Below are 24,620 nucleotides of genomic sequence, written 5' to 3'. Positions count from 1 at the left end.
TGATTTGATGAATGCCGATCGGCGCCGCCTTCATGGGCGGGCACAAGTGCCGCACGCTGGATCTCAGGGGAAATCAAATGAATTTTTTTTTCTTGTTTTCCCGTGCGGAAAACCTGGTGCGTCTTATAGTCCGGAGCGTCTAATGGTCCGAAAAATATGGTAACTACATGCTTGAGCTGCTTGTGTGTTATTCACTGCTCCCAACGCATTGAAAACAGAGGTCATGATGGAGAGGGATAAACTGATCTGGGATCAGTAAGAAATCGCCTTAACAGTAAGTAATTTAATAGGAGCAAATGTTGGTGGCTTTTATTGTTTTTAGGTTTAGAAGATTCAGCTATACAATGACCCCTGATCACAGCCGTATTGGCTTCCCACAACGGTGAAGGCTGTGTACACTGCCCAAAAAAGAGCCCGGCGTCCTCTAGCCAGCTTAGAGGGTGTATGTTTTAAGAGAAAATAGTTAAAAGCGCCAGTGGCATTTCCTACTAAACGAAGTTTCACAGTCAGCACCTAATTCGAGCATGATCAGACCAGGTAATTGGGCCGATGTGTGAATTAAAAAGGGCCCTCAGCAAAGGAATGTTAACGAAAAATTAGCCTATTCGTGTGTGAGTATTATGACAAATATTATGAACAAAATAAAGTTTCTCAAAGCTTAAAGTCATATTAACATGTTGGGGGAAACAGCAGTAGTAGTAAGGCACACATCAGGCCGAACAACCCAACCTCCTCCGATATGAAGGAGAGCTATTATGTGGTCCAGGGAAGTTACAGGGAAGTCAGGGACAAACGCACTAGCAAGAATAGATAGTTACATAGTAGGTTATGTTAAAAAAGACATAAGTCCATCAAGTTCAACCACCAGGGAAATTAACATATCCCAGATATAAAATCCTATAAAACATAGTTGATCCAGAGGAAGGCAAAAAAACAAAAAAAAACAAAACAACCCTGGTACAATTTGCTTCAACAGGGGAAAAAATTCCTTCCCGATTCCATGAGGCGGATGTTCCCTGGATCAACAGTCTCTGTTATCTTTACTTTAAAGCCTTATTACCCAGTTATAATCTGTGCTTCTAGTTTTCTTAAAGCAAATTATAGTAGTTGCTGAAACTACTTTCTGAGGGAGCCGATTCCACATTTTCACAGACCTTACAGTGAAGAATCCCTTCCTTATCTGGAGCTTAAACTTCTTTTCTTCTAGACGCAAAGAGTGCCCTTTTGTTCTTTGTAATGATCTCAAAGTGAATAATGGGAAAGAGAGTTCGCTATATGGACCATTTAGATATTTATACAGGGTGATCATATCCCACCTTAAATGTCTCTTTTCAAGGGAGAGTAGATTCAGTTCAGCTAATCTCTCCTCATAGCTGAGCTCCGCCATTCCTTTTATTAGTTTAGTTGCCCTTCTCTGCACTCTATCCAATTCCACAATGTCCTTTTTGTAAACTGGTGCCCAAAACTGGACTGCATATTCCAGATGTGGTCTGATCAATGCTTTGTACAGGGGCAGGATTTTGTCTCTATCTCTGCAGTCTATTCCTCTTTTAATACAAGTACTTTACTAGATTTAGATATTGCAGCTTGGCATTGCATGCTGTTATTAAGTCTATGATCTACTAGAACCCCCAGATCATTTTCCATTTCTGACTCCCCCAAATGTATTCCCCCTAGACAGTATGAAGCATGCATGTTGTTAGCCCCCAAGCACATAACTTTACATTTATCATTAATAAATGACATTTGCCACTTGGCTGCCCAATCAAACAGTACATCCAGGTCTGCTTGTAGAATATAGACATCCTGTATGGACATAATTCCACTACATAGTTTGGTGTCATCTGCAAACACAGAAATGGTACTTTTATTCCCAAACTCTATATCATTTTTTAAAGATGTTAAACAGTAAAGGTCCCAGTACTGAACCCTGGGGTACACCACTAATACCCTTAGATCATTCAGAGTATGAATCATTAATTACTACTCTCTGGATGCAGTCTTTAAGCCAGTTCTCTATCAATTTACAGATTGACTTTTCTAAACCTATTGACCCTAACTTGAATATTAACCGTCTGTGGGGTACTGTGTCAACTGCTTTAGCAAAGTCCAAGTACACTTTATCAACTGCTACTCCACTGACTACCTGTTTACTTACTTCCTCATAAAAAGAGAATAAATTTGTTAGACAACTTTGGTCTTTCTTGAAGCCATGCTATCACTTATAATATTATTTTCTAGCAGAAACTCCTCTGTGTGGTTCCTAATCAAACTCTCTAGGACCTTTCCAACTATGAACATTAAACTAACTGGTCTGTAGTTACCTAGTAATGACTTTGCTCCCTTTTTTTGAAGATATGATCCACATTGGCCTTATGCCAATTCATCGGTACCATGCCAGTGACTAAGAAGTCTCTAAAAATTAGAAATAATGGCTTTAAAATAACTGAGCTCAGCTCTTAGAGGACACGTGGATGTAATCAATCAGGTCCTGGTGCTTTGTCAACCTTTATTTTGCCCAACTGTTTCGCAATCATATCAATTGTGAGCCATTGTGAACCACCTTAGGGTAAAAAAATTCTGACCTCTCTCTATTTGGACTAAGTGGGAAATATACAGGCCTCCATTAGGGATAGTTTAAATCGCTCTGACTCAGATACTCAAGAGTCAAATCTAGCTTGCCCAAACCCCAAAGTATCATAGGGTAATATTAAACTTAAACATAAAAAGAAAGAAAACAATGTTTGCTTATGAATACGTCACACAGGAGTCCGTAAATATTACAGCTGGCAGAAAAGTTCAGAAGCCCTTGGCGCTTGTCTCCTGGCGAATAATGCTCTTAGACTGACAAGATCTGGAGATCAATATCAAGAGAAGGCAGGTTGAGGCCTGGAGGGTGTGTAAAGGAATTAAAGAGCGTCACGTCTGAGACCTTGTGTCTGCTTCCTGTGTTCCCGAGGGAAGATTGGGGGGAGTCCTGGCGTTGTCTTCAAATCTTGGAGCCGACCACTTGCCACGCAGACTCAGCAGTGGTGAAAACAGGAAGAGGTTCCCAGGAAAAAAATGGTTGTGGACTTTCTAGGATGGAGCAAAAATAAGACAGGTCCTCAGGATGCTCAGGAGTGTGGCTAATCTGCCTTCCTTGTGAGCCGCCAGACTGGAAGGAAAACCCTATCGGTAGGAAATAGACGCATCTCTCAGAGTGGTGAGAAGGTGCTATAGTATCCGTCAGCGTTGTAAGGTTGCTCTTGGTAAATCTGGGTATAGCTGGAGTGTAGCACCATCAAAGTCAACTGTGCACATGTTTCTGGCTATGCACATAATATATTATAAGTAAGTTATATTTGAGTCATATAACATACAGTATGGACATGGTAACCATAAATAAAATATGGTAATAAACAATTTTGACCCATGCCACTCCACTGCAAATAGTAGGGGGGCAAAGCCACTTAAGGACTAGTAATCCAGACGCAACTGATCCTAAAAAATAGGTGTTTAAACAATCAGGATATGATATGATAACCCAACGCATTTTGCCTGGATTGGCTTCTTCAAGGGACTTTAGAAATCACATTCAAGGACAGTTAAGTTCAATATGCACTCATTAAGCTCAAAGTTGAGGGAAAAGGGAGGATCAGAAGTAACTTTGCTGTAGGCATGTACAAGTATGAAAAAAGGTGCGCCAGAGGATAGTGCTGTAATGGAAATAATGCAGCTCAATACACATGACCCTCGCATGACATGTCGATGCCGATGGTATATGGGGAGGGACAAAAAACTTCTTATCTGCATGCTGAGTTGCTATCAGATCCAGGGTCCCCCATCAGCATGGGACAAGCTGGCAGAAAAATCATCCTCCTGCTCTGAGGAAAGCATCCGTGCAGGCCTCGTGGTCAAGGGAGCCAGCCCCATCTTTGAATAGAGAGCCAGGTCCGGGGCCGCGGTGGCCAAATATAACTGAAGCGGAGTCCGTGAAGGAGGATTTCTCTGCCTCCTGGCAGCAGAGGATCCCGAAGCTCGTCCTTTGCGCCGTTTTTCCATCAATGCTGTGCACGATCGCCCTGGATTACTACGGATTAGCAGGCCATTGAGGGAGCTCTGTTAACCTCCCTAGGAGTATGCAGAATAGGTATTTTTAAATGGTAAAGCACTACATTTCTGCTTTCCCTGGTCTCGTGTACCCAACTATCACACACCAGGGGCACAGATGCCGGCTGGGCATCGCCAAGTTACACAGATGCCCGGCCGGCATCGTCAGGGGAAGATGCCGTAGGAACGTGGGGTAAGACCAGGTAAGGCTTAAAACTTACTGGCAATTCGACCCAGAGTGTGGCTTGGGGCTACCGCTTTTGGTATGGATAATTCAACATGAGCCACACTCGGGATTACCACTAGGGAGGTTAAAGTACGTCTGCTTTTGGCATCATCCAAGCCATGCCCCCCTATATAATGTCTAATTCTGTTTCAATTTCTTTATTAGTTTTCATTTTATTCATACAAATAAACAAGCCAACATAAAATGTGTCATAAGTTGTTCATATTTCAACAGATCATAACTAAACAGTATAATCACTATACAACACAGTCTTATAATGTCTATTTCTATGGTATGCATAAAACACCCAAATCTATCTCACTGCTCATGATCTGGTTACATTAAACTTAAACTTTATAAGGACAGAAAAAGTGTTACAACTCCTCTGCCTGACATAACACAAACTGATAACATACCAATATTTTTTTTAATAGGTTACATGGTTTAAATTCCATACTTGATACTAATTTCACTTAAATTTCATAACCACCTCCTGTTTCCAACTAAAAAAATAACAATTTAAAATACACACCTTTGTTACTCATAGTATAACTAAAATGCTCATACATGCCATTATTATATCTAAAACTAGATCACGACAACACCCTTTTTTATGGTCTATCCGCAAACTATTTGGATTCACTCCAATCTATCGTGAACTCTGCTGCAGGGCTCCCCCCACTTCTCTCATTTTTCTACCACAGGCACTCATTTTAAAATCCTTGCACAGGCTACCTATCACAGAAAAATTCCAAGTTTCTAACTCCTACAGTTTTCAACCTGGCTTCTACTTACATAACTGCACTTATCTCCAGACACCATCCTAAATGTATCCGTTTTGCCAAACACATCCTCCTCTTATCCTATCAAATCAACCACTCATGGAGAATATTTCATGTCCCACCGCAACATTTCCGGTGATGGGATATAATACAAGTTTATAAATTGCAGTTTCTAATCAAGTAATAAGATTGAAGTCTAGGGCTGAAAGTATGTTCCTGACAGGATCAACAAGTAAAAAAATGTGGTGGTGGGGGGGGCCAAATAGAAGGAAAATAAAGCAACCACTTCAATGCAGGATTGGTGCAGGACAGATGCTATTTAGTAAAATGTTTTTCTTGAAGTTACTGAATCTTACAACATACATACATACATAATGTAGCTTGAGAAAGTGTCCTGGAAACTCTTTATGAATAAACAATCTAGAGCAGTAGTAGTGCCCAACCTTTTTTTATCTGGGGGTTGCTGTTGGGATAGAACTCACGGACCACAATGCAAACATTAAAGGTGTATGTTTAAAAATTGAATAGTTTAATTTAAAATAAAACTAAAATTAAAGGTTTCTAGTTACCGTAACATACATGCACCAAATAAAAGAAATGACAAATCAAGAATCTCTTGATTTTTGCTACATTTGCTTACAAGTAATTCTTTGGATGTTAAATTGGAGATAAAAGCAGGATAAAAGCTGGGCACCTCATATCTGCCGCCAGGTGTGTTACATTGGCCTAACAAAATGGTTGAAAGGGAAATGGAATAAAATGCCTTTTGCTGTGCCTATGGTTTGGTGTGATTTTGACCGCTACTTCTGTATGAGCAAAAATTGCTGGGTTTTTGAAGAAGACTAAGTCAAAAATCGTCTATCCTGATTGTGACTCTGCTCTGAAGCCAGTGCCACATGATGCAGAGAATCCAGTGCCAGTCCCTCCTACATCTATTGTTACTGACAGTGACATGTTGGATGAGGAACAGGAAGATGAGGTTGATGGTAATGAACCCCAATTTGAAGAGGGTGTACCACATTTTTAAAAGCCAGTCAGATTTAGATGATCTAGTAAAGGACCTGTGTTTGTCAAAAGAGAAGTCTGAACTGTTAGCCTCCAGATTATAAAGGAGTGGAATTTGCTACAAAAAAGAATGAATACTTCAGACTTTTGTGATCGTCACACAAAGTTTGCAGGTTATTACAAGCTGAAAAACGACATTTGCATCTGTACCGACGTGGGTGGTCTTATAAAGTTAGTTTGTGAATACATACCAGAGCAGTGGAGATTGTTCACAGACTCGAGCAAAACAAGTTTGAAAGCTGTATTGCTGCATAAAGGTAACGAAACACTATCTGTTTCTGTTGCTCATGCCGAGGGAATGAAAGAGACATACGAATCCACGGAGGTCATTTTGAAATAGATTAACTATTTAGAACACAAGTGGAACATTTGTGGTGACTTGAAAGTGGTGACACACCTTCTTGGCATATACAAAATATATGTACTTTCTGTGCCTGTGTAACAGTCGTGATGACAGCAACCATTACAAAGTGAAAGAATGGCCACCCAGACCTCAACACACTGTTGGCCAGTACAATGTGAAGCATAAATCACTCACTCATCAGTAATATTATACTTGGATTAATGAAAAACTTTGTTGTTGCAATGGATCGTGGTGGTATGGGTTTTCAGTATCTGAAGGACAAGTTTGGAAAAGTTATACCAGACGCTAAACTGAAAGCAGGCTTTTTTGTTGGTCCCCAAATCCACAATTTGATGTGTGATGCTACATTCAGAGACAAACTCAACCTACTTGAACTGACTTGGGATTCATTTGTGCTAGTTGCACAAAACTTTCTGGGCAACCAGAGAGCTGAAAACCATGCTGAACTCGTGAACAACATGCTAACAGCATACCATCAACTTGGCTCCCGAATGTCACTTAAAATTCATTTCTTAAATTCCCATCTGGACTTCTTCCCACAAAATTTGGGTGATGTGAGTGATGAAAAAGGCGAGAGGTTCCACCAGGACATGTCTGGTATGGAAACAAGATATCAAGGCTGGTGCAACCCCAACATGATGGGTGACTACTGCTGGTTTCTGCAACGGGAGACAGTGGGGAGCAAAAAACGCAAAAGCAAGTGCCTGAAACACCTCTGAAGTGTACATGTGTGTTGAACAAGGACTATGAATTATGTGTTTTGGATATGTTGTTGCAACATAAAACTAAGGTTTTGTAATGTCATGGAACTATGAGGCAAAAGTTAGTTATGTATAACGATTACATAGTAACTACAGAACAAGAGAATGTAGCCAATTGCGTCCATATGCATCTATATGAGAAACAGTTATTCACTTTTAGCCTTATTTCTTTTATTGTGACCAAATTAATGTTAAGGTTTTTATTATAATCAAGTCTTCACAGGACCCTGTGCTTGCACTTCGTATTAACTTAAGGTTAAAATCATATTGTAATAAACACAACATAAACTTATCAATAGAGTGTTACTCTTTACAAATGAAAAACTTGAGAAAAAATATTGATCCCCATTTACTCACCTTTGCAGCAACAATACTTAGACCCATGCCATTTTGCTTCTTCAGTGTCACAGTGATTATTTCAGGGTCTTTTCTTAATGGCTAAAAGCAAAAAAAAAAAAAAAAAAGTTTTTTGAGTCCTTACAAAGATTTAAAAGTTAATAGAAACATTCTCCAAATATCCCTAGTTTTTTTTTACTTTTATTTATGCCATTTTTAATTCCCAAACCTATGCATTTCTTAACATGCACAAGAAAAAAAAAACACAAACATACACCAGTAGTAAAACAATTACACTGAGGAACAAAGGAACAATATTTGGGTCAGTCCCAATTGGCCATTCAGTTTCTCTTTGTGAAGAATATGCAGACAGTCATTGAGTTGTTGCAATATCACCAACACAATTGGGTCATCTGTGTTGACCTTAAAATGGTATGCTTCCTTCTTGGTCAGCAACACGGATACACCAAGTATCCCTGTTATCTGTGCATGTGGGACATGAGAGGCATTGGGTGAAAAGGAATTGGCCTTCAACATCTGCCCTAAAACCAGGTGATCCAAACATTCTACATGAGCCACTTGTTGATAGAAAGAATATTTTCTCGCTTCTTCACATAAAATTGGGTCTAATGAAGCAGTTTAATAAAGCTTTGCCAACTGAAGGAGACTGTTTCAAGTACATCATTTTGGCATTTCCTAGCTTGTCATTTTAAAAAATAAAGGCCGGTGTGTTTGATGGTCCACAGATTCGGCAGTTTATCAAAAATTAACATTTCATCAGGACAATGTCAGAAGTCGAAAAGAATGCTTGGTTATCATTCAAAGTCATTGTCAAAGACTTTCTTGGAAACACACAAGCAACTTACACAGAAATTGTCCAGAAACTGGAGAGCTACAAAATGCTTGGTTGCAATATAGGCATCAAGGTGCATTTTCTGCATAGCCATCTTTCTAACTTCCCAGAAAACCTTGGTGCAGTCAGTGATGAGCAAGGTGAATAATTCCAACAAGATTAGAAGGTCATGGAAGGATGGTATCAGGGTAGATGGGATGTACATATGATGACTGACTATTGTTAGGACAATCCTGCCAGATGCTCCAACACTTAACATTCCAGAAAAAGCTATAAGCGTACATTTTTACCTTAACCCGATTCATTTTCAAATGTTTTACTGTAAAAAAAATGTCATACAGTAATAAATCCTTTGTATGAACAGTTGCATGAGTCACTCCCTACAACAATACATACCATATCTGTGCTTTCACTTATCACATGATTATCATAGTCAGCACCCTCAAAGAAAATTGTCCAAGTGCCAGGTGAACGGGTATGAGGGATAAGCCTGCAGAATCCTGTGGAAAAACACAAATGAACAAACAGGCTAAATCATGATCTTAGACACTGTCCTAACCCCCTAGCGGTATTCCCGAGTGTGACTCGGGGTTGATTTTACCTGCAAATAGTGGTAATCCCGAGTCACACTCGGGGTAGCTTTTAACTACAGAAAAGCCCACTTACCTTGTTCCGTTGTCGTTCCCCGGCATCCTGCTGGTTCCCCCAGGTCCTGGGGACACGTTCTTCTTCCTCGATCTCTAGCCGGCGAAGGCAGCAACAGTCTCCGGGGTTTCCTGGTGACGTCAGTGCATGCGTTGGTGCCGGGGGGCGGATCGCCGGGAAATTTAAAAACCTCACTTACCTTGTTCTGTTCCCCGACGATATAGTTATAGTTTATTAACCGAGTCACACTCGGGGTAGGTAAACCTATGGGAAGGTTAGTAAATACAGCGCTTACCTGATCCGCAGGCATCCCGCATCGTCTATTGCTGCGATTCACATCTTCTTCCTCCGGCGTCTTCTGCACACGATGAGACACCAGGGAGTTCCCAGTGACGTTGGTGCGTCAGTATGTTGCCGGCGGGGCGGGAAATTCAAAATCCATTTGTATTGCATTCAATACAAAATAACTGTATTGAATGCAATACATAAGATTTATATGTGTAAAAGCAGTACATTGTCTTTAATAAACATTTATTTTACAGCATAATATAGTATGAGTACACTATATATTTTTTTAAATTAATTTATTATTTTTACATTATTTCGAGTTTCAAACTTTAATATACTTATACTGTAAAATAAATTTTCATGAAAAACAATGTACAGCTTTTAGACATATAAAACCGGCCACATAAATGTATTAAATATTGGACATATTTTGGTGAATTATACCTAAGAATTATAGCTTACAGTGTAAAATTAATTTCCATGCAAAAAAAATGTAATGCTTTTTGCATGGAAATACTATGAGAATAGGAACGCTAGGGGGGTTAACAAGGGTCACTGCCCTGTCCATCTGTGTGTGAATTAAGTAATTATATATTAGTAATGCAATAGAAAAAGAACAGCAAAAAAAATGATTTCTGTGCCTCTGTTTTAAAGTCAAATGTCTCAAGAATTCTTATAACTACAGAGGTGTGTACAGAGAATGAGAGTACCTATAAATGCAGTACAAATAGTCTGGACACAGGTCAAACATAGAATGTGCTCAATACACACCAGGTGGGACTATGACATGAGGAATATTAAACACAGCAACACCACATGCTTCTAAACTAGTCTTGCTTTAATGCCTAACAGACAGAGCCTAGCAACACCTTCGGAGTCCACCTTCTGACTCCCATAATAGGCACAACATATAATGCATTCTCTGTAACATTTATGAATAGCCCTAACAGGAAAGGAAGCTGTGAAATTCAAGGATTGGCAATCCACCAGACTCTGAAAATTCCAGGATGTATAATACTGCCCTGTGTCTAGTAGGAACTGGAAAACACTGAGGGTAGTCGGGTGGGAGGGTATTCTTTACACTTTGTAAATGAAGCAACACTAGAAAGAAGCAACTTTCTCCTGCCAGGGCCTATAGATATAGATATTAACTTTTAAAAAACAATTTCTATAAAAAATAAAACCTACAAATATTTGTGCTTTAGATCTTACAAACCTCTTTGGCATAATGGGTCTAGGAACTCCTGTAAACCATTTGGAATGTTTCGTACCACATCACATGAGTAGCCATCCTCAGGCAAAAGAAAAGGCAGCTGCAAATCAGGATCCTCCTCTAACTGAACCTCCCGTCCATCACTACGAGCCAATTCATCAGCAGTGTTTTCCGCAACAGATACTACATTCTCAATCAGTTCCTATAAATTAATTAAAACAAAGATTGTGCATTTTAATGTGATGTTAGCAATTATGTAGGAAGATGCAGAATCATGCTGACAAACAGAAATAGTATCATGACAAAACTGATTACCGTAGGAATATAAGGTTCATCTGGCGCACAGTGGTAATTTGTCAATAATGCATGCAGTTGCAAGGAGTTCAGTTTAAAGCAAGTATTGTTTATGTTAGGGATATCTTGATGGGAATACTTGTCCATGGTAAGTAGAGTTGTTGCCTGCAATATACAATTTGAAATAAAAATTGAGGAGGAAAACATGCACATAAGAGGTTACCACCTGTAGCATTGATTTTCTCAGATTAGCTCCCCGTGTGCCTAATTCTTCATTAAAATTGCTTTGCTCCAACTGGCTCCCACCCAATATTAACCACAGCACAGTGGTCTGGTGCCCCATCTTCGGAGCTTACCTGCACTATTCTGCTAAGGTGGCAGTCAGCTGCAAGCTCCAGGCCCTGCTTTTCTGCCCAAGCCTCAATGTGTGCTAGCTGCTGGCGTATGATGGCACCCCAGTAGTGAGAACAAAGGCCAGAGTCTGGATCAGTGACCAGCCGATTGAACAACCACATATTAATGAAGTGGAAAAGCTGAGAGAAGAGCTGAATAGTAAGAGCAGCATTCACTCGACAACGCCTTAGAAGAGACATAGCTCCGGTCAGGGTGTGTAGGACATCATCTGTAAAAAAAAAAAAAAAAAAAAAAAAAAAAAAAAAAAAAAAAAACGAACAAAAAAACATTTTAACGTTAATAGATTATGTAACCATAGGCATCGAACAGAGGGTCATGCTGGTCAATAAACAATAACAAGTAAACAGATCCTTCTATGAACTTAAAGCCCAATTTAAAATTAGGTTTTTAAATGAGGTAAATGAACACATTTGTGTGCATTCCCATGTATCTTCAGTGTAAAGACTTTATTTTTGTTTTCTTTAACAATCAGCCACAAACAGTGGAAAACCCCGCCCCAATTGACTGCCTTCTGCAGATCAGGATCCCCTGCTCCCATCAGGTTGCCATTGAATCAATTGCAGAGATTAAACACTCTAGAGCTCTACAATCAGTGGGAAGCATGAGTCTTGCTGATTGCAGAACCAAGGGTCTGGCTTACTGAAGAGAGCTTTGAGGTTCAACTCTGTAGCATGCTGGCAGTGGATAGGATTTTCACTCTATTTTAAAAAAAAAAAATTGTAGCACTTTATTGTAGAAAAATTGTAGAAACATTTTTTATGCATTTATTTATTTATTTATTTATTTATTTAATGCATTTAGCTTTAACTGCTCAAATTCAAGGCATATAAACCTTTGTGTACCACATTATGTCAGCAGCACCTTTGGATATTCTGATATTAAATATGCTAAAGCATACTTAAACTGAAATCTTGATTTCTATTCCTAAAAAGCTTTGATTTCAAACACAGCAGACAAAAATACACACACAAACAAAAGTGAATACTTCAATGTAAAATAATTTTAAACCTATCTGACCTATTTTTGGCCTTTGTAGGTTCTCCTCTGGATCATCTAAGAATGCTGGCATGTAATTGCCTAGTTCCGACTGGAGGCAGTGCACCAAATACCTAGGTATAAAAAGCCAACATTAAGGAAATAGATATAATTCTATGAGTAAGAGATACAGTTGCCATGTGAAGTTCGTAAATTAAAACAAACTGAAAGCTTCAGAAGTAAGAAAGATTCCATTTCTATTTCCACTGGTTGACTGATGGTTTTGCACATTGTACTTGATGTTTTAAAAAGCCTGAACCAAAAACAGAAAGGTGACTTTATTGATTTTAATCAATTTGAGACATATAGATGTTACTTTTTTTCTAGAAGTTTGTTTTTGTTGTGTCTTTATATACAAGCTAACATTGTTAAAAAGATGTCATTCATAATAATTCATAATAATAAAAATTTGTCTAATTTACCCTAGTGCTACTATTAGCTTTTTTTGAAGATGAAAATCTGATATTTGTAAGGTTCAGCACTTCTTTTGACACTCTAAATGACCCAGGCATTACATCGTCCTTGAAAATGTACGCAATAAGAATCATCCTCTTTTTTTCTGCAACAGGGATTGAAGTGATGACATAAAACTACCTTTTTTGTGGAACAGGCAGACTTTAGGGGAGTGGGTAAAACTCAAACACACAGAGGCCCGAAATTAAAAACTTAGACCTAGTCAGGGGGCCAAACCCGAAATTCACTGAAAAAATTGAAGTTTCTCCTTCTCACCAGACACAAAACCTTCCCACATAGAAACAAAGAGGTCCCGCCTAAAGGTGCGTACACACTTCCAATTTTTATCGTTCCAATCGAACGACGAACGATCGATTGGGCAAAAAATCGTTCGTAAAAAAGTAACCAACGACGCCGACGAACGAGGAAAGTCGCTGGAAACGAACGACCGGACCGACGGATCGGATTGGACGACGATCGTTGAACATCGTTCGTGTGTACGGTCGTTCGTTGATCGTCCATGTTCAGAGCATGCGTGATGAACGAACGTCCGTTCACTTTCCTGTCGTGCACATAGTTCCTCTATCGCTCAAACGATCGTATCTATTGTGTGTACAATATCTACGAACGATCGTGTCGTTACCTCTATGTGCAGGATCGGTGCTATACGATCGTTCGTGTATATCGTGCAGGAACGTTCGTCGTTCGTTTTCCAACGATAATAATTGGAAGTGTGTACGTAGCTTTACACTCAATCTGGAACAAGCCTACAACAGAGAAAAAGGCCTAAGAATTTTTTTTTAAATTTTAAACTCTAAACTTTTTTTATTAAAATGATCTACCAACAATAAAAATATTAAACATATATTTCTTCATATATATCCCGAAGTGACTGAAGCTAATGAGACATTGAATGGCAGAACATTGCACTACAAGACTATAGTGACAGGACAGCTCACCTGTCATAGGAGAATGATGTGCTGCCCTCTCTGCCTCCCTCCACACAGTTACACAGAGCCTTTTCACACAGAAAGACATCCCCCAGCATCCCTATAGACATAGCAGCCAGGCTGGATTCAAGTTGCCTTTGCAATCACCTGTGACGTGTGAGAAAGGGGCGGAGAGGGCGGGATCTCTCACTTGTCACAGACACGTAAAGTGATGCAGAGACTACATTTTCCTGCAATACTTGCGTCTATGGAACAAAACAACAATGCGGGGCCACGGAGTGATGCGATTGATGCCGGGTTTTGCAGTAGCAGCACTACTCGCTGCAATAGGTAGTACCAGGCAGGCCAGATGCAATTCACCTTCGGAATTCCCTGGGGGGGTCAAAAAAAAGGACTTTGCGGGCCAAAGTTTTATATCCCTGCTTTAGAGGAAGTTTCTTAGTTAACAGTTTTATGTCCAGGTAAACCCCATATTTTAATTTATGTTTTTAATTGAAACTTCTTTTAAGACAAATCCTTAATTGCCATCAATGCAAGTAAGATATGTGCAAGCTATCTAAAAGCAGGTATGGAATTTTCTATCATGCTACATTTTGCTCTGAAAAATGTATTATTATTAATAATAATAACAACAATAATAATAAACAGTATTTATATAGCGCCAACATATTATGCAGCACCAATAAAATACCAATAAAAGTGCTTTGACACATTGATTTTTGAAAAAAAATAAATAATATTGATCCCATATAGTACTGACTTTGGCCCTGCCCAGTTTACAATGCAAAAACAGAACATATCACCATAACCAGTAGGTTATGCAAATGACTAGTTTTCTGTAGCCCTATCAGGAGCGAGAATCCTGGGGTATCCAGTGCTTCTCCTTGACATACACTGTATAGTCAGCAAACAATTTCATACTACAGTGAAGCGAGGCTTGCAGGATAACTCAGCAAAAATATTTAAAAAAAAAAAAGAAAGAAAATGAATAGTAGTCAATATGTAGGAGCCTGGTTAGCTAAACATAATTGCACTTTTGCTTTTGGCTTTAAATATAATTTAAACAACCTATGACATCCTAAAAGGAGTAACAAAAAGTCTTACTTGAAAGCCATTTGGACTAAATGTGCCAAAACATCTTGGGCATCCAAGGTGATACGGCTGAGATCCCGGTCTTGTTTAATAAAATTAAGCAGCTCTGATGCATTTGCCATCCAAAATGCAAGTGCTCCAGCAATGCTTTTTTGCTTCTACACAAAAGAGAATTTAAAAGGCATTAAAATGTGTTTCGTATTGTAATTTGATAAGATATAATCACGGACAGACCAGTAACTTGATATGTACTATACACCAGTTAACAGATAAGAGCACTGCAGTAGTTTCAGAGGTATGTTTGATTATCTTTAAACAATATATTTTGAGAAATGTGATGTACGCATATCCACAAGTATCACATGGAAGTGAGAAAAAGAAGCCTCGTCTGGTAACTGATGCATATGTGTGTCCAAGAAATAGTATCCCGTGTACCAACTCCTATTGCTGTTAGTTGCCAGAACACGAATATCTGATACTGGTCTGTCAGAAATGTCAAAAGAATGCTACGCCAGATTAGATGAGATCCAAAGAATAGAAACCATAGAGAAACACATGAAGGGGTAAAAAAAAACAAAGGTAAAAAATGAACTTTGCTTGTTTTATTCCCACACTGAGGTGCATAAAGCAGAGGATTATGGGATGCCAAAAAGTTGCACAGTCAAAAAGAATTTTAGTACAGCACAAGTTCAGTTGTTGAATGAGTGTTATGAACCTTTCAGCCCAGCCATTTAAAGAAGAGTTTTACTCTTATATGAAAGCAGTGTGAGACTGAGCTAAGCTGGAGTAGCTGGGATTGTGTCTCAATGTCCTACCTGGTCACCCTGGTCTATTTCCTGGAGAATAACAGATGAGGAAATCAAGCAGAACAGAGAAAGAAACTTGTAAACAAGTATGACAGACTAAATTTAAAACAGCTTTTTAACTTTTTAATAAACATACAAAGTTCACCTAGGCAGGATCTGCAACAATCTGTAAAAATCGGTACACTGCAGATGTATGTAAGTCAAATGCAAAGAACTCTTTTAAAGCAGTTTTTTTTACATTGCAAGTGTAATGCTGATTTCTCTCGTTTTTTTTTTCTTTTTGAGATGTTAGAAATTGGCAGCTGGTTCAGCCATTAAAGACCCCAGCAGTGTGGCTGTGCAAGGAAGTTGTTTACCAATGCGAACTAGAATTCCAAGTACATGTCTGCATAAGGACATGAAGGAAATGTGAAAATACTACAAAGTTAACGCTTCAGGAAAACCACATATTTAAGGAATATAAAAAAGGTTTATTGACAATATCAATCTACCCCAAAACATAATGGAGTACCTAGAGAAGTTTGAACTTTATGATTAAATCCTGGATTTCTTAAGATGATACACATAGTTAAACTATATCAAGATTTATCATAGCATTTTTACCTGCTAGACTAGGCAAAAAATAAATAAATAAAAAATATAACATTTTTTTAAAACCTTAGGATCATCATTTGACATTGTTTTAGAAAGCAGTGCGTACACTGAAAAACCAAAATTAAGCAAATGGAACCAGAATGGGCAAAGAGAGTTCATGCCTAAAGATTACTATACTTATTTTAAAACAGACATAATCCAAAACAGTATAAATAATAGCCAATACCTACAATCTATTACATGTGCCACACCCCTCATATAAACAATATTGTTTTTTCAATCATACAAACACTTTTTGGGGACTTTTAAAGCAACAAGTTTCCAGTTATTTTTAACAAAAACAATCTTTAGTTTACACATCACATAAAATATTTATACCTTTTTGAATAATTAACTGGAAGAGATGTAATTGCACCACACCCCTCAAGTATCACATCAAATACAAGCTATTTTCCAAAAAAGGTAAATTTTGGGTTTTAACAGTGCTTCATACCAACACATAAATTTAAAAAGTTCTGTGCAATTTATTATTATATAGTGTAATAAAAACAGATTGCAAGAAATTACTTTCAATGACAATTGAACAGTCCAGTAAATCAATTGGTACAGGTTAACATTACAATCTTTTTGGCTTTTACGGTCCTTAAAAAAAATAAAAAAAATAAAAATAAAATAAATATATATAATATTTATACCAACAATTAAAAGCTTAAACAATATTAAAACATGTACAATATAAATTTATACACTTACGCATATTTATTATATATAGGGCATATATTTTTATTATCATCATCATTACACAGTATTTCTATAGCGCCATCATTATACGCAGCGCTGTACAATGTCCATAGTCATGTCACTAGCTGTCCCTCCAAGGAGCTCACAATCTAATGTCCCTACCATAGTCATATGCCTTTTAATACAGTCTAAGGTCAATTTTGGGGGGAAGCTAATTAGCTGCATAGTTTTTGGGATGTGGGAGGAAACTAGAGTGCCCTGAGGAAACCTACGCAAACACGGGGAGAAACTGCAAACTCCAAAAGTGGAAATGTATTAATATACACCTGGGTGTTTTTTATTTAATTCTTTTCTCCTACATTTAAGGGAGTTATATTGTGGATCTGTCTCAAAGTGTTTACATATTGTGGTCTTTGGTTACCTTATTGGTCAATGTTCTTTGTTAGTGCTGTGGTGGATTTGTTTCATTGTGGTCATTTGGACTGAGATTCCTTCCATTGCTACCCTGCTGGTGTCTGGGACCTGAAAGTCTTGGCGAAACCATGGCTCCATGAGACCTCAATATGCGTAAGTGTAAATATTTATTATGTACATGTTGCAATTAATATTGTATGATGTATGGTGATGTATGGGGGTGTGTCAGGGAGGGAAATTTAAAAGCAGAGTACAATGTAATCTGCTTTTAAATGGTTTTTACAGTACAAAAACCGTTTTTTTAAATTCATGATATCTACTAGACCCTTGTTCGGACATATTTCTGTAACTTACAGGTCTAAAATGTAAAAAAAAAAATTTCATGAAAAACAGTGTAACGCTTTTGGTACAGAAATCTAGACATCAGTGTAACGCCCAGGTGGTTAAGCTTGTATTTGTTGGCATAAATATTTTATTATGCACAGGCTTTTTTTCCTCCTGAGGAAGTGGACTGGTTCCATTAAACGCTTTGAGAATACAGCATCACATTTGTGCTATATGTATTAGTGCATGTTTTTATGAAACGATGGTTGTTCGTTAATTTTTTGTATAACATGTATAAACTAAAGATTGATTTTTGTTAAAAATAACTGGAAACTTTTTGCCTTAAAAGTCCCAAAAAAGTGATTGTATGATTGAAAAACCAATATTGTTCTAAAACCATGGACCAAAAGATCTAAAACCCAGTAACACAACATAACATTATTTTAGACATGAGATGGCCATCACCTCTTATTTGTTTGTGCATCTTTGACAGACAAGCATGAAAGTTAAATTAACTTGCATATAAGTTGTTAGGAAAGTCAGTAGCGGTACAATTATTCCTAAAGATAAAATCTTAATGGCTGGTGGTCTACAGAGGGGTGAACGAGTTAAACCCTGACAACCATCAATATTTACAACCACCAATATTTACAAAACACCTCAGGACACTGGTCACAAAGCTGACCCCACCTAACTCTATACCAAAGCCTAGTATGTTTTTGTTATCATTATTTTACACACTAATTTGCAGAGGGTCGACAGGGTAGCAGACCATCCGATTTTATTAAGGCCAACTTTATTTATTTATGTCATAGCCTACTGCAATGTGAACTGCTGCACATAATGTTAAATACACTTTTTTGCCTGCACATATTGGTTGGAACCTAAAATCAATCAAAGTAACTCCAAAAATGGACATTTCATCAACACTAACATTTACAACAAAACACATATATACACCCTACATATTTGTTAATCCAAATCAAATTCAATATTAATATTATACTGAAAAATAGAGAGGTTTGTTACAGCATAAAATTCTCATTGCATATTCCTGTGATTTTTTTTTGCCTGTAAAAAACATACATAAAACAGTATGTAAAGTATGTAAGTCTAAAAATAAAGGATTGGTACAATCCCCCCCCCCCCTTTTTTTTTTTTAGGAACGGACCTGCAACACCTAAGGTGTGTTCTTGTTAGGAGTGCTCACCAGCTCCAGATCTGGTATTTATTGAGGCAAATACTTTCAGTCATTATACAGACCTAGTCGTCTGTGTTAAAGCACATAAACAGTAGATTTTATTGTTAGCTTAGAATATTTCACCTCCTCAACACTACTTTTAAAGAGATTATAGGCATACAAAAATGTTTTCCTACATGCAGGTATTCTTTTCCAGTAAACCGGTAATTTCCCACATTGGTGCATCAAATGCCTTATTCATTAAAAGGTGGGCAGCACGGTGGCCCAGTGGTTAGCACTCTGGCCTTTTTACATAAAGTTTTCAAGTTCTCCCCCATATGTTTACGTGGGTTTCCTCCAGGTACTCTGGGTTTCCTCACACATTCCAAAACAAGCAGTTAGGTTAATTGGTTTGCCACCAGAATTGACATGACAATTTTACAATGAAAATCTTAATTCTGTAATCTCTTAACAAATGGGTACAAATCTTAGCTCATCTACATCTATATCATCTCACCAGAAAAAAAATGGCATTTTCATCTTACTCTTTGATCTTAAAAGATACTAGAAAAGCTCACCTGTATTACTCCTTCCATCATGCTCACCATCTTGTTCACAATAGCGATTACTTTGTGTTTTCGCTCAGTAGGACTGATATCTGGTCTGTACTGAATGGACAATACATACCGGCAGGTCATGTATAACACATAGGTAGGAGACAATTTGAAGTGCACAGTGGAGCTATTAGTGTAATTGATGACTGCAGACAGAAAAGAGTCTTCCGCTGTAATGACACAAAATAGGAGACATAAAATTTAAGTGGCCATAATTACTCTCTAACTTTTTTTGTAATATTTAGATATGTGGCACACAATTTAAAGAAAATCTAGCAAAGACCTGATGTTAAAATTATTATTTTTTAAAAATGTAGTGATTTATTTTCTCCCTTCTATTAAAAAACAAGAGCCCCCCACCCCACCCCTAATTCTCCTGAAGTTTTTTTTCCCATTGACCACACAAATTTCTTTACAACTTTCCTACTGGTAATGATACTATGGCTTTTGGATCACCTTTAACACTACCCAATCCAAACTGGTTTTACTACACCCTTTCCTTCACAGTACATTTTCCTGGTCCTCCTCCTGACAGTGTACACATGGGTAATCCCACCCCTATTACCCCTCCCAGGACCACCTTTTTCCCAATAAAAATCCCCCTTCTACTTACCTCCCTGTTCTGTTTCCATCCTGCTCCAGGACCATCGGACTCTGGTGAGGTGGCTTCTTCTTTCTTCTTCTCCTGGCATCTTCCCTGTTCACTGTGAGCTGCATTTATCCAATGGAGGACGCAGCTTGAGTTCCGGGTTGGTGTACGTACTACTGCACGCGCCGTTTCCAGCGAATGCACAGTAACGTTCTAGGAAAGCATTTCTGCCATCCTCCAAGATGGCCGAATCTGATTTAGTTGTTACTGTGCATGTGCGATCTCCTGAGCATTTCAGGAAGTGAGTTTTGCTCTACTTCCTGCAGCACCAAATTTAAATGGGGAATCTTTCCTGTATCATTTGTCATAGTTCTTCTCCCCAGCCCCTTTTTGGGGGGTGGGTTGCCCTCCTGCTGCGATTTTTCTGCCCGGCACATTTTCAGCAGCTCTGAACAGACAACAGAGAGACTGCTCTGCTCGCTCTGTTCTCCGCTGATAAGAGCTTATAACTGATTAGAGCCGGGCGGAGTAAGAAGAGCACAGCACACCCCCAGAGATATGAAGAGATTGGGACACAGGCTGTTTTTCCCCCCCATCTCATAGCTGTGCCTAGTCTTTTGAAAAAAAACAAAAAACAAAAAAAACACATTGTGTAAACAATGTATCCACCCAGTGGGCGTGTGTAATGACGCCATCAGAGCAGTGTGTGCATGTAAATGCTGCATGTCACATTCCTCAGCCTTACAGCTCTCTGTGTATAAACCTTCATATCCCCTAAATTGTATGTCATCATGATTTGAAACTTTCAGGGTGAACAGGGAACACTTAAAGTTAGCACCATTCACAATTCCAGCACCCCAGCTTTAACAAATGTCATGATATGGGGATCAGATAATGATGCACTGGAGATGAAAGTTTGGGGGGTGTTAGCCACAAGTGTCCCCCACTTGCACCTATGATTCTGTTTATCAGCACCTCTCTGTTTTAGAGAAATTAGGGTTAAAGGTAGGGAAGCAGACAGTGTGATGGGCAGAGGTTTTTATGTTCTAATGATGCCATGCTAATTAAATTTTAGGGGTTTATACATCCATCCCCCACTTGCACCTACATTTTCAGTTTCCTGCACCTCCCCATTCCAGATAAATTGGGATTTAAAGAACAGAAGCAGAAAGGGCAGCATAGTATTACAATTATAGCTTGGTGAAAGGTAGGTAAGATATTTAGGGGGCCCACCCCAGTGCTTCTTGTTATGTAAGGGGCCCCAGGGGTCCTTAATTTGAATTTTCAATTTTGGGCTCCTATGTGCGCTCTCCTATAAAACAGCAACCCAAATGTTCAATTTCCACAAGTTTTTAAACTCATGATCCCCATATTTTGAAATTCTTGAAATTAAAAAAAACATAAATGTTGGTTATTAGTAGCTATGAGAGTCCCCTGTGTACCCTAAACATTTTAGGCAATTACTACTAACAATTAGGGAGATCTGAAGGATTGAACACAATCAGTTGTTAGGCTTCAGAATCTGACAAGCTTTACACACAATCTGACAGACAACACACACAGGTATCATACTGTGGGTGGATACATTTCACAGGCAGTTTTTGTTTTTGTTAGTGATGAGAGAAGGGCCTGGCTGTCCTGCCCCTATCTGCGATCACATGCGTAATGCTCTTTGTGTTACCTAGGTATAGCGCTAGGAGGCAACATCTGAAGTTAGGATGAATTCACATTGGCAGTAAAGTTGCATTTGCTGCGTTTATTCCTCACTTACCTCTCACCAGGAACCATTGCTGCTTGAAAAACTGCTAGGCCTGAAAAGCCCAGCACTTACCACCTGTTACCAATCCCAGGTGCCAGGCACTTACCGCCTGCTACCAATCCCAGGTGCCCGACACTTACTGCCTGTTACCAATCCCAGGTGCCTAGCAGTTGCCAAGTAGTCACTCAGGAGGGGCATTTTTTACTGCTAATGTGAACTAAGCCTAATTTGTTAAGCCACATTGATCACAATATTACACTACTACTACACTATTAAAACATGGAACACTAGGGAGTTAAATTAAAATACACAGCACTGGATTGTTGGGGCATAATACAAAAAAAAATTAAAAATTATACATTCTAACAAGCCAGGCATTAGAAAGTTGGAACAAAGTATAGGGGGCAGGTAGAACACTGACACAATAGCAGCGATTACTGGATACCTATGGCATAAATACCTAGGAACTCTAAATTTGACATGTCTAGCTCGCCCACTTTTTTTTTTACCACCCGGCTACAGTTTCCCCACACCTGGCTGAAAAAAAAGGAGAACACTGTTTGTGGAGTGTTTTTGATGCTGGAGCATCTACTGAAGACAATGTCGGGTAAGTGAAATAGTTTTTCCTTCCTGTTGGAACGCTTTTGGAATGTTTTTGAACAAAAAAAAAAAAAAGGGGTATATATGTGTTTTTGTATTTTTGAAAAAAAAAGTTATTTTTTGGTTATTTTTGCTCTTTAAATAATGAGAAAAATTTAACTGGTATTATTTGGGTTCAGCTCCTGATACCTCTCCATCGGCCTCGCAAGCAGGATACCAGTTAAGGTAGAAATGACTAGCAATAGGTGTATCAAATTAGATATTCACTATTTTATATGGTACTTTATTATAGGGATAAAAGCCCTGGCAGGAAACGCCTCAAAAAGACAAGGCATGAGGAGGCCTCTCCTCCCCCTGTCCGACGGTCCTCTAAACGCGGACTTGGGACAGGGATGACCTTCCCCCCTTAAAAAGAGCGAGTAGGGAAAAATCATCTTCCCATTCTGGGTACCGATTGCATAGTGGCAATGGATCTTGTTGGGCATGTGGGGCTAAAGCCTAGCCTTCTAAATTTGTCTGTGCAATATGCCTTAAAGAGGCATGTTGGGACAGAGAGACCGAGGCCAAGGAGATGAAGGGGTACATTGATCGGTCTATTGCAGAGTGCTTAAAGAACGTTACTGCAGGCACAAGTTCTTTGGCACATGAGGACCTGGGTAATCATTGGGATTTACCACAAGACTCAGATATATCACATTCCGAGTTAGAAGGAAATTCTTTTTCATTTGATTTTTCATTTACTCATTTGTACATTTTGCTATCAGAGAAGCTATTCAGTGGGAGGAGGAATCTCCACCCCTCCAAAGAGAAAGATATTTTCCCTCACAAAAAAAGGAGCCTTTCCCTTCATGGAAGAGATAAAGCAGCTTTTTGAAGGACAGCGGGTAAAATCTGATAAGAAATGCTCCTTTATGAACAGATTCACAAAATTGTATCCAATGAGCAAAAAGGAATCATAGGTCTTTGATGTTAATACAGCTGTGGACGCTCCGTTGCAGCAGTCAGGGATGTGGTTCTCCCTATGGAATATGCGGTGACCTTCAGAGACCCTATGGATAGAAAGATGAAAGGGGATCTCAAGAGGATTTATGCAGCTGTGGGGTTAGCTAGCTGGCCTGCGGTGGCACTTACCGCCGTGTCAAGAGCCTTATTGGCTTGGGCACAAAAGTCCTTCATTGAAGGTGAAGCAGAAGATTCGTCAGTCAGTATCTGTCTAGAGAAAATGAAGCTAACAGCGGATTTTCTGGCAGAAGCATCACTGGATCTGGTCAGATTGTCAGCAAAGATAATGGCTTTTTCTGTGACGGCAAGAAGGGCCCTTTGGTTGAGACATTGGGTAGCCGACTTGGCATTGAAACAATCATTATGTTCTATACCCTTTGAGGGAAAGATGCTCTTTGGAAAGTCACTGGATAAGGGGAATCCAGATTGTAACTGGCAGGAGATCGGGTCTGTTACCCCAAAAACAGAAGCAACAATCAACTGCGAGGCACAGTCATGGATCCATCTTTTAAAATTTGCAGGAGAATGGAAACATTGGAACAAGTCATTGCCCTTCAAGTTTAAGTGCGGAAGAAACTGTTATGGCGGGCATCGGTGCAGAATCTTTCGAAAGGGGTGTCCCTTGTGAAGGAAGGTTTGACAACAAGGGATGTAAGTCTAGCAGGTTGAGGAGCCCATTGTGATGGACAAAGGGCTCAGAGCCAGTGGTCATCACCCATGACGGCGAATCCAGTATGATGCAACTAGAAGCAGCCTGGCAAGCTCTGAAAACATTCGCTACTTACAAGAGGGTGAAGATTATATCAGACAACAAGACCACAGTGGCGTACATTGCAAAACAAGGAGGAACAAGGAGCCAACAACTGTTGCAGATAACAGCAAAGATCTTTGGTTGGGCAGGACTATATTTGTTAGATCTGACAGCAGTATACCTTCCAGTGAAACCGAATCAATTGGCAGACGCTTTGAGCAGGTAATTTCTGGATCCAAAAGAATGGTCCATAAGCCCAAATTACCTATTTTCCAACAGTGGGGAACACCAGTAGTAGACTTGATGGCATCACCCAAGAACGCTGAGCTTCCAAGGTTTTGTACGAGGTTCCACTGCAAACAGGCATGGGCTCAGGACGCATT

The 24,620-nt window shown here is 39.0% G+C and overlaps 1 protein-coding gene across 23 annotated transcripts in view; it reads right to left on the bottom strand.

Annotated features, from left to right (window-relative positions):
- The window catches only part of AFDN (afadin, adherens junction formation factor), a 182,754-nt gene that overhangs the window by 61,394 nt on the left and 96,740 nt on the right, over positions 1–24,620 (bottom strand). For 17 of the 23 annotated variants that reach the window (XM_072409093.1, XM_072409114.1, XM_072409091.1 and 14 more), the window contains 9 exons: positions 19,501–19,706; positions 15,679–15,699; positions 14,876–15,021; positions 12,351–12,442; positions 11,276–11,541; positions 10,941–11,084; positions 10,629–10,827; positions 8,876–8,979; positions 7,648–7,728 (listed from right to left, as the gene is read on the bottom strand). In XM_072409093.1, the coding sequence (XP_072265194.1) occupies positions 7,648–7,728; positions 8,876–8,979; positions 10,629–10,827; positions 10,941–11,084; positions 11,276–11,541; positions 12,351–12,442; positions 14,876–15,021; positions 15,679–15,699; positions 19,501–19,706 (1,259 nt within the window). The remainder of the gene's footprint in view (positions 1–7,647; positions 7,729–8,875; positions 8,980–10,628; positions 10,828–10,940; positions 11,085–11,275; positions 11,542–12,350; positions 12,443–14,875; positions 15,022–15,678; positions 15,700–19,500; positions 19,707–24,620) is intronic. The other 6 variants (XM_072409096.1, XM_072409095.1, XM_072409102.1 and 3 more) reach the window with 1 other exon arrangement.

The sequence above is a fragment of the Pyxicephalus adspersus genome, chromosome 4 (assembly GCF_032062135.1).
Source record: "Pyxicephalus adspersus chromosome 4, UCB_Pads_2.0, whole genome shotgun sequence".
NCBI classification, from domain to species: domain Eukaryota; kingdom Metazoa; phylum Chordata; class Amphibia; order Anura; family Pyxicephalidae; genus Pyxicephalus; species Pyxicephalus adspersus.
Note: the sequence above shows the minus strand (reverse complement) of the source record. Positions and strands in the feature narration are given on the sequence as shown.